This window comes from Etheostoma cragini, chromosome 6 (assembly GCF_013103735.1).
Source record: "Etheostoma cragini isolate CJK2018 chromosome 6, CSU_Ecrag_1.0, whole genome shotgun sequence".
Classification (NCBI taxonomy): Eukaryota; Metazoa; Chordata; class Actinopteri; order Perciformes; family Percidae; genus Etheostoma; species Etheostoma cragini.
The window spans coordinates 17,658,660-17,673,120 of NC_048412.1; the positions used below are offsets into that span (position 1 = coordinate 17,658,660).

The window sequence follows — 14,461 nt, forward strand, 5'->3', positions numbered from 1 at the left end:
GAACGAGGAGGAAATTTGGGTTTTTTCCCATTTGTTTTCAATTGTGACTACATTGAACCAACCCTTGTTTTTAGTTCCACCCATTTGATTTGCGTTTATCTGTTTTTCATTTAGGCTCCTACAGTTTTGTTCAAACAATAGTTTTATTAATCATTTTAGAAAAAAACAGTGATTGTTATTGCACTATAAATGTGCTCAGTACTTTTCAATTCTTTGAGTATCCAACCAGCATGTGTTGGATTAGCTGAGTGTGTGTGAGATCATCAATAGGATTGCACATAATGAACTTACTGCCCATTTAATCCCTTGCTGTGTAGGTTTTAATTGTAGTTCCAAGTCCTGTTATTGGTTCTACACATTCAGAATTTTAGAGTGTCTGTCCAGTTCTGCTGAATGTTCTACGGGCTTAATGAAGGGAATGAAGCAATGAGGTTCATATTCACTCATTCTGAACTTCCCTTCCTAACAAAACACCCACTGAACTCCAGTAAAACTCACATGAGAGGAGCCACACAGTGACATTACAACTACAATCCCTCGGGTTCACACAAATGCAATGAAATGGTAGGATCACGCTCACGCACTTGCTCTTACTCACCCAAAGTCCTCGGGGGGGTTAAGTGCAGACTACTCCCAAAACTGCCTCTATAACAATTAAAATTGCACCGTGGACAGCCCTGCGATGGAAATCTGAGCTACTTCGAAGTCGTATCTGCCTGGCTGAAGCTCACAGTGATGATGGGCCTTGATGTGTGGGGTTGAAGACGCTGATCTGTCCCCCCATCTGTGGTCCCCATCACCGTGAAGCCACCAACACGGGACACGGTAAAGACAAACAGGACTACATTTTCAAGGACGCACGTGTATCTCATGACATTGTGTGTGATATTTGGGGCACAGCCGAGCTACAGGCAAATAAAATCCTCATCAGTTTCTTTGGCCTGAATGTGTTCACGGTAGCTTGGTTGTGATGACGCCATCTTACATGACTGCTGAATTATTCAAGTACAGTGAGTAAAAGGGAAACACCACATAGAGGATAGAATGTACAGAGGACAGAAAAAAGAAAGGTGCATAAAGAAGGCAGACTTGGCAAACAGAAGGGGGTCATGAATGAAAAAAAGTGAAAGATAAAAGCTTACAGTCTTAGTAGAGGAGGGGGGATTTAGTACCAGCACGTGCACTCACACTGATTCACACACTGAGGTCCTGGCAGCCTATGTTTGTAAAGTAAAGACAGCCTAGTCCCCTGAGATTATATCCTCCAAGATGATTTACAGCCCTGTCAGATACAATGAAATAAAACAGGGTCAGCATGATGAAATATACCATAACTACACACTTCAAAAAACTGTGTGAAGGAACATGGGGAATATCTTAAATGGAAGTCCTACAATGTTATGCACTTATGTAATATTCATAGCGTGGCAATAATGACCTTCTACACTCATCTGACATCATGTCGTGATTTATTATGTAGGAAGAAATGGTTCAGTCAATGAAACACTTGTGTGTGTGTGAGACTATACAAATAGTGCTTTGCCGATATTGGACTTGAAATACCTGCATACTAAATGCAAGGCATTCCAGTAATATAATTACTGGAATACATTCATACAGCTCTCACCACCACCCTTATGATACTTGTTTTAGCTGCATAGACAAGTGGAAGTCACTGTTTGCCAGTGTGGGTAATTGCACGTCTGTGTGTGTGTGTCCATGCGTGCGTGCGTGTGCGTGTGCGTGTGTGTTTTGTGTTTTTGTGTGTGTACTTGTTTCGAAATACCTGTGGTATTGTTATATTATGTGCTGTGGTGTCATTACATAACAGAGTTGGCAAGGGGGAGGGGGGGTTCTGATGGGTGTTTGTGGTAATGGTGGAGGTAGTTGGATGAATGAGTAAATGTGTGTGGATGTGTTGTTTACTGGCTCACTGATCATTTGATTACAACCAGATTAAGCCATTACTCTTTTAAATGTCTTGTAAATATTTAACCTGGTTGTTTAAGGTCGAAATTGGAGCAAGCATTACCCAACCAACAGACCAGCTTTGTATATCAATTTTGCAATTAATTTCTCATAAAAATGACCAATACCATTTGATAATCATTTAAACCGTTTATCGCAAAAATTACGAACAGGTCCGGGATCCAGCTGAATAATTTGGAGGATTTGCGAGATGTCTTCATTTTACATAATTGAAAATTGCATATTTTATCGTTATATTATATTTGTATATATAGTACTTTCATTATTAATTCATCTACCATTTGTTTTCTTGACTAATTGAATAATTGCATGGTCTATAGAATGTCAGCAAATAGCGCAATAGCCCCACAACATGTGAGCCCAGAGCATGGTGACGTCTTTAAATGTCTTCTTATGTCTAATCAACAGTCTTTAATCTATTTATAACCGGTTTCTTCCTTTTTTTGCTTACAAATTATTTCAAAATTACAATTAATCTATTATCAAAACAGTTTTTGATTAATCTTTGGTTGACTGACTTGTCAGCTTAGATGTCACTTTGTCCCTGCAAAAGTGTGATGGAAGTTTTTCAAAAAATTCTAACATAATGTAGACTGGAAAATAATTAAAAGATAAGTCAATAAGCAAAAACAAATTTTGGTTGCAGCCCTATTCTATTTGACACCATATGTAACCCTTAGTCTCCTTTCGTTCTGTGTTTCGATTCCGCCCATTCACCTGTGAAAGGTCAAATAGGAAACTGAGTTCAACGAGTTTCAAAGAGGTTGAGGAAAATCTTACTACATTGGACAAAAAAAGTATACAACGAAAGTTTCTCCCATTATTCTGTGGTGTTATTGAAAGGTTTCTTTTAAACTACCAAATATCATCCTATGTTAAACTGGAGGACTGCAAACTGTGTATAAGCTAAATCTGGTTATTCACATAAATCTGATTGAGTGTGCATGTACACATGGATGTAAACAGTGAGTAAGTGGGTGGTTGATGTGAGTGAGTAAAGGGTTGATGATGGGGGTGTGCTTTTCAGAATGAGTAATTGAATGTAGCAATACTTAAAAGCTGAAACCTTGATGACTGTTATGATTGCAGAAAGAACAAGTCTGACAAACTATAAAATGCTGTGCAAAGTTTATTCCGACACTAAACACATTAGTGAGTGAAAGCTTAAACGTGGATGGTTGTAGAGGGTGGCAGGGAGTGTGTGTGTGTGTGTGTGTGTGTGTGTGTGTGTGTGTGTGTCTGTCTGTGTGGGGAGGAGGAGCCTCAAGCTCACTACTGCATGCTACTACAACTACACTCAATTGACCCACATCATGTACAGACAGACAGAGAAGAATAAGGGGGAATTTGGCCCACAAAGGAATTAAACAGAGATCAGCTTATAATGTCATGTTTTTAACATAGGGGTGTTTTTAAGACAAGTCTGTGATTAGTTGGGCAATAGCTAGTGGCAATGTTTCACTAGACTGAATAGTCACAAGAGCAGAGCATGGATAGTTTGTACTTGTATCATGTAAACAAAGTCCTGAGCCATAGGAAGGTTATTGTGTTAATCAGTTAATTTCCTGGTTTATGGCTATTTAATCCACTCAATATCAACGTTGTGATATGGATCAAGCAACTCTGTTTGCTGACAACTTTTGCAGAAGAAGCATGAAAATTGTATGGGGTTAATAATTACAACAAATAAAGGTTATCAAGGCCCACATTTACTCTTTATTTAAATTTAGTCATTTAAAATGACCAACTTTGGCAGGCTTAATTAAAAGTGTAACAATGCCACTGTTTACTTATCTAAAAACCCGACTTTTCGTCACAATTTTAAGTGTTACCTCAAGGAGAAACGGGACACTTCTCCTTGCGTGTAGCTAGGTGGAAACAACGAACATTTGACTGACTCGACTGTGCGGAAATGTTCACGAAGAAGAAACAGTGTCCATTTCCTTTTCCGGTCTTGGCTATGAACCGCAGAAACGTCGTGTGAACGCGTTAACTGTGTATGTGTGAACGGCGCCAACAAACAGAAAGTTTTAACAGAAAACTTAACAGTTTGAGAATTTCTCGCTTCTTATACATAATCGTTTCTGTTTGAGTTGTACTACACAAGTCGGATAAAGGATACGTACAGAAGCGAAAGGTTTGTATGTTTGATTAAGGCGGTTATTCGCTGATGTTGGTAGCTTGCAGACAGCAGTGTGCTAACATTAACTAGCAGGGAACAGTTAGCCGGGGAGTTTTGTCGGATGTAATTGATGTTAGCTTATATGCTGCTCCTGGTTAGCACATGTGTCAGCCAGTCAGTTTACAAACAAAAGCAAGCTTTGGACTAACTGTGCGAATATAATATATGTATGAGTAAATAATTGGACGTTTTTGTAAGTGAGTATGAGTGAGACAGCGAAGGGGGGGGAGGGTGTTGTGCTCATGTAGCTAGCCTTGTTTGGGACTGTCACGATGGTGTGCCACAGCTTATGTTGCGTTGTGTTCTGCAGGATTGGGCAGGATATGTCGCTTCCTAAGCGGGAGGTGGAGGAACTAAGGCCATGGGTGGAGCGGACTGTGAAGAAGGTGCTGGGCTTCTCAGAGCCCACAGTGGTTACTGCTGCTTTGCACTGTGTTGGAAAGGGACTGGACAAAAGGAAGACAATAGGTAACTATATTGCCCATTTGAGACTGCTGTGTTTTATCCTGATGCATGAAGATTCAGTTAAGACAAATTGTCGTTTACACTTAAAAAATCCAGGGTCTTACATAACCAAGTTTGACAAGTAAACCTCATAACCATAACTCAATTAATCTACATGAAAGATGCCGCCGTGGTTTAAACAGAAAAAAGACAATGTGTTTGTTTTTGACTGCAAAGCCAAAGAGAAGGATTGCAGTGATGGTTGACATCACTGTATATATGACCATCAAAAGGTTGTCCAAATAATTTAGGTAAACCATCAGCGTTTGGGATGATTGTCAAGCTTCGTTCTCACCACAGAGTTTATTAAACAGCCTTTCAATTAGATGAGGGACATAGTAGTGATGACCAAACCATTATAAGTAGTTTTAGTAGTCGAAAAATAGACTTTCCTATTCTATTTTTATTTTTTCAAAAGCAATAAATAGGAACTTTTATTATAACATCAATGGGGAAATTTACATAGGCCCGAAGTACACACATGCAAACACAGGACCCATAAATGTGCAGGAGAGGTGTCAGAGCAAAGGGGCCGCAGCATAGTTGGTACTCCAAATAATGGAACCCCTCCAGCTACCACTCTACACGCCATACTTTGGTTCATACTTGGACCTCTGGTCCAGTAATAGACTACAAGTAAAAGAGTTTGTTTTCATAAATCCTCTGTAAATTGATCCATGTGAAAAATACTAAGCCAACAAGGTCCCCATTTCCCTTATTTTATTTTGAAGGACAGAGAGTTATTGGCTGTAGTGTACTGCACATCCTTCTAGACTCAACTGTGAGAGAAATTATCTAAATTGATCAAAGCAATCCTGCTAATTGCTATTGCTACTTCATTTATTTATTATACATGTATGGTATGTTACCTACGTTAGTTTTTTTTTTTTGTGGTAATGTTTCATGTATGTCCTTTTGGAGTTAATTGTCTTATGTATGTTTGTATATATGGCTATGTCCTCTTTTTACATGAGCTACCTAGGGATCAAAAAGAATTTCAGCTCTGGTAACAATAAAGTTGAATCATATTTGACACTCCTTCCCACCTCAGACCAGCTGCGTCCCTTCCTTGATGACTCTGCGGGAGGTTTTGTGGAGCGTCTTTTTGAAGCTTTGGAGGAAAGCCGCAGTGCACGTGGCAACAAAGGAGGAGGAGAAAAGCACCGCAAGAGAGACCTCAAGGTAAGCAAATATCCTAGCAAACTTGAACTAGACACCTCTGTATTATCATGACATACCCAAACACATTTACATGCACTATTATAAAAGTGGGGAAATTATATATACTTATTTTATTACTGATTGGTCACAGGATGTGTTTGGTGATGAGCCTGCAACCGGTGCAGTGCGAGAAATTCAGGAGTCAGATGTGACAGCACCAAAGAGGAAACGGGTCCCTCGCTTCGAGGAGGTGGAGGAGCCTGAGGTCATACCAGGACCTCCATCTGAGAGCCCTGGCATGCTGACCAAAATGCAGGTAAGATATTTTGTCCTCTGTGCAATTAAGATTGTTCATAAGTTGTTTGGAGTTTTTTTGATAAACTTTCTGCTTACTAACCTCTTCTCTGTTTTACTAGATAAAACAGATGATGGAAGCAGCCACGAAACAGATTGAAGAGAGGAAGAAACAACTGAGCTTTTCCTCTTCTGTCCCTACTGCACCAGTAAAGAAATAACTTAATAAGACTTAACATACTAAAAAAAGAAGTATCAGTAATTCCTGGCAATGCATTCAGTATGACACAATTTTATTTTCGCTGACTAACCACTTCCCCTTCCCACACCACCTTCATAGCTGGAAAGCCCTCCAGTCTCACGGCTTCTTGGCACATCCGCTGCTGCAGCTGCAGGTGGTGGCTCATCTATCGCCCCCTCCCAGGCTGCCAGCTTCATGAATGATGCTATCGAGAAGGCCCGCAAGGCTGCTGAGCTACAGGCCCGCATCCAGTCCCAGTTAGCCATGAAACCTGGTATCCTCGGAGCCTTGGGGAACACTGGGCCTCACAACCTAGTGGCACTAGCTAATCTTCACGCTATGGGAATTGCCCCACCGTGAGTAATGTCACAGTATTTAGGATTTTAAGATTTAAAGACGCTGGGCAGTGGGAAAATAGACTGCTTTCTCTTTGTGTCCCTTTTTTATAGAAAAGTAGAAATCAAGGAGGTGAACAAGCCAACACCTCTTATTCTAGATGACAAGGGAAGAACTGTAGATGCCAGTGGCAAAGAGGTTGAACTCACACACCGCATGCCAACACTGAAAGGTATGTGTACGCATGTGGTCCAATACCTACACACACACACTTAACTTCTTGCATTATTGTTCAAATAATTTCCCTCTGTCTGTGTAGCAAACATCCGAGCAGTAAAGAGGGAGCAGTTTCGCCAGCAGCTGAAGGAAAAGCCTGGAGAGGACTTGGAGTCCACGTCGTACTTCGACCAACGTGTGATGATTACACCGGCTCAGCGCGCTCGCAGGGGCTTCAAGTTCCATGACCAGGGGCGCTTCGAGAAGATTGCTCAGAGAATTAGAACTAAGGTTTAGCTCCAAAACTGTCACATGTCAGCATTTGTCTCACGGTGGTTATTTGGATTAGACATGAAGTAAATAATGAAAAAAAAACTTGTCTTTTTCCCTCCTCGTTTGATTTTGACCTAAATCAGGCCCAGTTGGAAAGGTTGCAGAATGAGATTGCCCAGGCAGCAAAGAAGACGGGAATCCAAGCATCCACCAAACTGGCACTAATTGCCCCTAGGAAAGAGATTGGAGAAGGGGAGGTGCCCAACATTGAGTGGTGGGACTCCTACATTCTGCCCTACAACATAGACATGTAAGAAACTAAAACAAATCTAGGAACTTAAAGGGATAGTTCACCGCTGGAAAGATGATTATGCATTGAATTGGGTCATTTATGTCATAGAAATGTTTTTTTTTTTGTTTTTTTAGAACTTGGTGTCTTATAGACCTAGAAAAGCCAGAAAATGTATCTTTGGCTTATGTGGATGAAAGGCAACAACTCCCAGACTGCAGAATGCTTCCCTAGGAGTCCACTCCCAAGCCATGCCTACTGGTTACAGTCATAGACAGTGAGGCAGCTCAAGTCAACTCAAGTGTTTTTATTGTCATTTCAACCATACATGACACAACGTTTCACCATGGCTCAAGTGGTGTTATACATTTAAAATATATAAAAACATACGAAACAGGCTACATTTAGTGCAAACACACAGTATATGCAATTTAATTAACTTTATCGTTCTAAAAAGGCCGCATGGCCCATTTGTCGTGTAACATTTTTTCAGAAACACGTTTCAGTGAACTATTTTCGTAAATTGTATTTTGTATCGTATTCTGTCCAAGCCGCCATGACAGTGGTGTGATATTCACAAAAAGCCGGCGTCGGCTTTCCACCTAGCTCGAACTCCTGCACTCAGCCCGCGTTTCCGCTTTCACGCACACAGCTTTTGATGTCCCTGTCGGTACATGATCCGTCCCACCTGAACGATCCGTCCTGCGCGTTTGCAAGGTGCAGATGATAATCATGACGTACAAGGATTTACCAGGGATTTACAAAAGTGCATGATCTGTTCCACAGTAGCCGTTAGACTCCACCGGAAAGCTAAAGTTAGTTTAGCTAACAGCTATTTTGGCTAACCGCTAGCTGACGGCTTGATTCAGTCTAAAATAACATTACTCAAACTACACTGTGGGAAAAGCAAGCTACAGCTAAATTAAGACTTTACAGTAATAATAAAGACAAGTATTTAGTGACTGTATTTTAAATGAGCACAAGTAATGTAGACCTGACAGCTGTTACATATGTTAACGGTTATTTTCAGTTTTGGGGTTCTTTTACATGCTGTCTCGGCTAGCAGTTAAACGAATTAGCTGTTAGCTAAACTAACGTTAGCTTTCCGGAGAAGGCGGACTGACTCTCTTTAACTGTCTATGGGAACACATCGTGCAGTGTCGTAAATCCGCGTTCATCATGATAGCATCTGCCCATGTGCGAACATCTTGCACATGCGCAGGACTGATTGTGCAGGCAGGACGAATTGTGTACCGACAGTCCCCTCTCCCAGCTAGCGGCATTGAGCGTCATGAAGTTTCCTGCCTATTCTCCAATCTGTACCAACGTGTCCTGGTGGTACACGTGTGCAGTACTTTGAATGCATATAATTGTAGTAAAAGTTTGCTGCGGAAAAGAGAGAGCCTGTCTGGCTTAGCTTCAAGATGGCTGACACTTGACTTGCATTGTGTAGTGACAGTCCCACCCCCTATGGGGGTGTTGAAAACATGCAGAACCAGCTGGTTTGTAGTCAAGGGGGTAAGCCTCTCTCTAAGCGTAGCTCTTATGGCACCATTTTTATGCTACCAACCCATCACCTGCCGTTAGCATTCCATTGACTGCAATTTGTTTTGGTGCAACTTTGACATTACATAACTCTACATCTGAAGTGTTTAAAGACTCTTTTTGTCCAATGTTTATTTCTAAAAAAACACAACAATGTATAAAAGGCTCCATTACCTTGTATCTCACGTTATGGCTCCATAGCGGACGTTTTTTTTTTTTAAATTGGCTAACAATTGTGTCATAACCACGCGACTTGGTGTCGCTCAGTAGAGGAAGCACTGTATAATACAGGGTAGGCTCGCAGGCAGTTTAGACTTACATTAGCTGTCTAGGTTTAACTACTAATATTAAATAGCATTTTAGTTAGCAATAATTAGCATCTGTCTATGCTGTCTCTTAACATATATCTAGGCTGTCCATCTCTGCATGATGCAGAATGATTGAGATTTCTCTTGGCACAGCTACCAGAAGACTTACAACTTTTAGACACGTTGCTCACGTCACATCTATGTCATCAAGCTGAGTTGGAGGCTGTGCAGTAACGATCAGCCATCACTGGAAAAGTGCTAATATCCTTCGCTAGTCTCCGTCCAGAACGACAGGATCTGTAGGTCCATTTTTTTAACTGTCTTTGCTTGTAGTCCCAATCTGGGCAAAAATACCTCTTACGACGCTGATTGAGGATGTTTGTGTCATCAGAGGTTTTTTCCCAGACCCCCAATATAGAGAGATCTAGTCTAATCGGTGAAGTATCCTTTTAAGCACATAGTTTGATTTTAAGGGTTAAGTTTAAGTCTCTTTTGTCTCATTGTCACTGCCATGGTGACGCTGTAGAATAAATACTAATGCAGCCTGTGCTATGCTATTACTGTAGTTAACTGACATGTTTTCCCTCTTCTCCTATCCTTAGAACACCCGACACAAAATTTGAAGAGTTGGAGCTCTTTGGTGTGACCAACCTGGTAGAACACCCGGCCCAAATTAGCCCTCCAGGTCAGTGTATGGAAGGTAAAACGTCTGCACACTGTTAAAGAGGCTCCCAAAGGGTTTGTGTCAAAAAGATAAACATTTCTGTCCAATAAAGATCTCCATTATGAGGTAGAAGGGCACTCATAGAGAAATACCAATTGGCTTTGAAATTAACATGACCCTGGTGAGTTAATTAGCAGTATAGTTAATTACAGTTGTGTTCAGAATAAAACCAGTGTGTTTAAAAAGTAAATAATACTCAAAATCCTTATAGCTTTTAATTCCATAATATCAATGGATTTGGAACACTTTTCATTCAATTCCAAATCAAAACATGACCAAAATGGATCAAGTTTGTGTTTTACCTTTACAGAAAGTGGGGAAAAAAGGAATATTAGGCTGTTCAAAAAAATAGCAGTATTTGCAATTTTCTTTACAAACTCAAACATTTACTGTATAAATTGAAAAAGTTATCAAGGGTTTGCTTTACTTGGAATCACTGCACTAATATTTAGTTCCATAATTCAGGATAAGGCAACATGACTTCTTCAAGTATTTTGATGTATTGAAACTGATCCATGATCCCTGTTATGCAATAAATAAGCCCCACACCACAGTATGAGAAACATTCCCATACATGATTTTTGCACCACCATGCTTCACTGTCTTCCCAATGTACTTTGGCCTGAATTCAGTGTATGGGGGTCGTTGGACAAACTGTCTGCGGCCCCTAGACCCAAAAGAACAGTTTTGCTGTAATCAGTTGACAGAATGTTGCTCCATTTCTCCTTTGGCCAGTCAATGTGGCAAATTTCAACCTATTTAGTACATGTCTATTTCAGTGTGAAATGTACAATAACCAGCATGCACAACATTTGCTTCCTTCCTTAAATATGGGCCATAATTGACACCTGTTTCTTCACAGAATCAATCACCTCACTAATTGAACACAACACTGCTATTATTTTGAATATGCCACTTTCAATTACAGATTGAATTACACAGAATGAGCAGCATGCATGTCATGACTGTTGGGTCTGTTGGTTTGCTATGACTCCACAACACTTACTAGTAAATTATTTGCCATGTAGAAATATCACTTCTGCCAAAAAATAGGAGTTATGAGGTAATTGATGTTGGCTGGAATTATTTCATAACTACCATCATTTGCTGGAATTGTTACAATATATATGTTTTTTTTTTTTTTTTACTCAGTTGACGCAGATAAGCCAGTAACACTGGGCGTATACCTGACAAAGAAAGAACAGAAGAAGCTGAGAAGACAGACACGAAGGGAGGGGCAAAAAGAAGTTCAGGAGAAGGTTCGCCTGGGACTGATGCCTCCACCTGAACCCAAAGGTACCCACATACAAATTACTATTATTACAAACTACTACAATAAAGATTTAACAGAGTGTAACTGATGTTTGGTTTCGTTTTCTCAGTACGCATCTCTAACTTGATGAGAGTGCTGGGGACGGAGGCAGTTCAAGACCCCACAAAGGTGGAGGCCCACGTCAGAGCGCAGATGGCCAAGAGACAGAAGTTAGTAATACAGTTAACCTCCACACTGCTACACTCTCTCATTACTTGCACTATTTTGATATTTATATTTAACGTGGTATGATAATATAATCCATCATCTCCCTCTTTGCAGGGCTCATGAGGAGGCAAATGCAGCACGCAAGCTCACAGCGGAGCAGAGGAAAGAGAAGAAAGTCAAGAAGTTAAAAGAAGACCTCAGTAATGGTGTTCACATTGCAGTGTACAGGTGTGCATTTGTAGCAAGAGAACACATACTGTCATATACAGTGGCAAGAATAAGTTTACACACCCATGTTAAAGTTGATTAAAAAGAGGAATAAAAAAGACATCTTTTGGAAATTAATCTTAATGTCTTAATTCAAAGAACTTTGGAAAATCCAACCTTTTAAGGACACCAATTTTCTTTGAATGAATTATGTATTGTAAATAAATATGTTCTTCCTTAAAATACAGGGGGCATAAATATACACACCCCTATTTTAAATTACCATAAAAGCAGGCTAATTTTTATTGGGAAATAAAAATTCTTTTGGGAAAGCTCGCCAAGTTGATCTCTAGGTATGGTGAAGGGTATGTTATGATGGGGGGGTTATTTTAATTTCAAAGGCCAAGGGAACTTTTTCAGGATGCATAGTATCCTGGATCCATGAAATTACTGGCCTTTAAAAATACAAATGTGCCTGCCTCTATCAGAATTTAACATAGGGGTGTGTACACTCATGCCCCCAATATTAATATAATAATATTTACAATACATTATTCATTCGCAAGAAAATTGGAAAATGTTGGATTTTCCTAATTTTTTTTTTTTTTTTTAAATAAAGGCATTAAGATCTATTTCCAAAAGATTTTTTTTTTTATTATTCCTCTTTTTAATCAACCTTAGCATGGGTGTGTAAACTTATTCTCGCCACTGTATAGTGCAGAGGGAGTTGCAACGTAGAGGTGTCTAATTTAAGCACCTTACCTTCCCTGTACAGGATCCGAAACCTGCAAAATCCTGCAAAGAAGTTTAAAGTGGAGGCCAATGCCAACCAGCTGTACCTGACCGGCACAGTAGTTCTGCACAGAGATGTCAACCTTGTTGTGGTGGAAGGAGGTAAGGGTTGACCTCAATAAGAGACGAATTAAATTGTCTGTTTCACAAATCACAGCTGGTACTTTCATGAAATGTGATTTGCAATAATCTGTAAATTGCTGTGAGAGGAAATGTCTGTGGTACAACATTTAATATAGCATCATCGTTAAATGTATAATATGTGGGATTTTCCTTGAAAACTCCGTCTCAATCATAACTGATGACCCACTAGAAGTGTGTTGGTGTATTCATCTGCAGAGACCCTGTCCTCTGTTTGTATTTTCTTTATATTTTTGTGAGTGTGGGAAATCTTTGTAGACCCTTTGGGCCCTGTGTGGGTGCGTGACCCCATGACTAGAACGGCGTGCAGGTTGTGCTGCTGATTGTCAACCTGCACTTTGCCCCCTCAGTGAGACGCACAAGTTTAACCGACACAAAAACAGACCGGATGAAGCGCATCTATCTCTCTATCTGCTATCCATTTAGCAAGATGGGTAGTTGGATAATCAAAGTCAAAATTAAAATCTAAATGTCTCCCTGCTTTTTTAGGCCCTAAGTCCCAGAAAAAGTTCAAGAGGATGATGTTGCACAGAATCAAATGGGAGGAACACAACAGTAAAAGAGATGGTAGGAGGGGCTTGACTTTTGAGTCTTTTGTGCTAGTTGCCATGCCTTTGCTTATTTCAGGGATACTTAACACTTTATCATTGATTCAATTAGATCCAGATGGTGATGATGATACAAAGAGGAACAACAAGTGCTGGCTGATTTGGGAAGTGAGTGTTCATGCATCCTGGGTTACCGAAGTGTATGTAAATTGAATGTTTTTGTTTGTGAATTCATTCAAGTCTAATGATTCCTGTGGTTCTCCAGGGCACAGCTAAAGAACGTAGTTTTGGAGAGATGAAGTTCAAGCAGTGCCCCACAGAGAACATGGCCAGAGAACACTTCAAGAAACACGGCACAGAACACTACTGGGATCTAGCGCTCAGCCAGAGTGTGTTGGACGGCACAGATGACTGAAACCTCCATAAACGTCCCCTTCTACAAGCCCAACAGCCTCACAGTCAGTTGGCCCTCACTGTTGACTGACTGCCTTCAACTGAGGAAAGACGGACTAAATCAAGAGACTTGAACATAGAAAAGCAGGAATAAAAAACTGTGTGGATCTTTTTGCAAGACTGTGTGACAGATGAGGGTGTGTAGGATTTGTATGTGTATGAATGCCTGCATCAATGTTCATCTTGTCTGTAGGCTATTCTGTCAGATATTGTGTTGTCTATTATTGAATAAAATCTGATAGATTGCTCTGTGATGTAAATTACTTACCCAAAGCTTTTTGTGATGATGAGAAATATTGTCAGGTTATGTTATGGCATTTTTTTGTGCTGAAATCCCTATGTAAGCAACTAATCCGTGAGTCAATGCAACCATTACTGAATTGCTGCACTGCAATTGTGCTAAGACGTTTAGTCACTGGGCAATGTTACGTTGTTGTACGACTTATTATGGTCATTACAGGTGCATTTCAAAAAATTAAAATTCCCCAATCCAATATTTTTTCTTTTGGAGAAACGAGCAAAGTTTTGATTCACCTGTAGTTATATTTCACTCTAACGTAACAGCCTTAAAATAAACAAAATTTAAGCCAATTGTGTTCGTTTTTCCATCAATTGGAATTGACTCCACTCCCATTTGCTTCAACGAGGCATCGACGATTATTTTTTTTATTTTGTATTGCGACTTGCACATAGTTTTGAGCTTTCATTACCTGTTCATGTACCTCTATAATGTTCTTAACCGTCCCTGATTAAAGTAAAAACAGGGGGGCGTGTTTCT

General features: G+C 40.1%; 1 protein-coding gene across 1 annotated transcript; it reads left to right on the forward strand.

The window, feature by feature from the left end:
* Positions 1 to 3,922: 3,922 nt before the first annotated feature.
* On the forward strand, positions 3,923 to 13,950 carry prpf3 (PRP3 pre-mRNA processing factor 3 homolog (yeast)). The gene is made up of 17 exons (XM_034875041.1): positions 3,923 to 4,126; positions 4,482 to 4,639; positions 5,727 to 5,857; positions 5,988 to 6,152; positions 6,253 to 6,339; positions 6,471 to 6,727; positions 6,821 to 6,939; positions 7,027 to 7,214; positions 7,340 to 7,506; positions 9,941 to 10,023; positions 11,215 to 11,358; positions 11,445 to 11,544; positions 11,657 to 11,770; positions 12,525 to 12,643; positions 13,172 to 13,249; positions 13,343 to 13,398; positions 13,496 to 13,950. The coding sequence occupies exons 2-17, from the start codon at positions 4,495 to 4,497 to the stop codon at positions 13,643 to 13,645; spliced, it is 2,103 nt and encodes a 700-aa protein (XP_034730932.1). The 5' UTR covers positions 3,923 to 4,126; positions 4,482 to 4,494; the 3' UTR covers positions 13,646 to 13,950.
* Positions 13,951 to 14,461: the final 511 nt, after the last annotated feature.

Bases quoted from the DNA above. Each gene is read 5' to 3' on its own strand.
- prpf3 (XM_034875041.1), top strand. From the start codon at position 4,495: ATGTCGCTTCCTAAGCGGGAGGTGGAGGAACTAAGGCCATGGGTGGAG. The intron at 4,640-5,726 runs GTAACTATATTG...TTCCCACCTCAG, and splicing joins GGACAAAAGGAAGACAATAG to ACCAGCTGCGTCCCTTCCTT. The intron at 6,153-6,252 runs GTAAGATATTTT...CTGTTTTACTAG, and splicing joins GCATGCTGACCAAAATGCAG to ATAAAACAGATGATGGAAGC.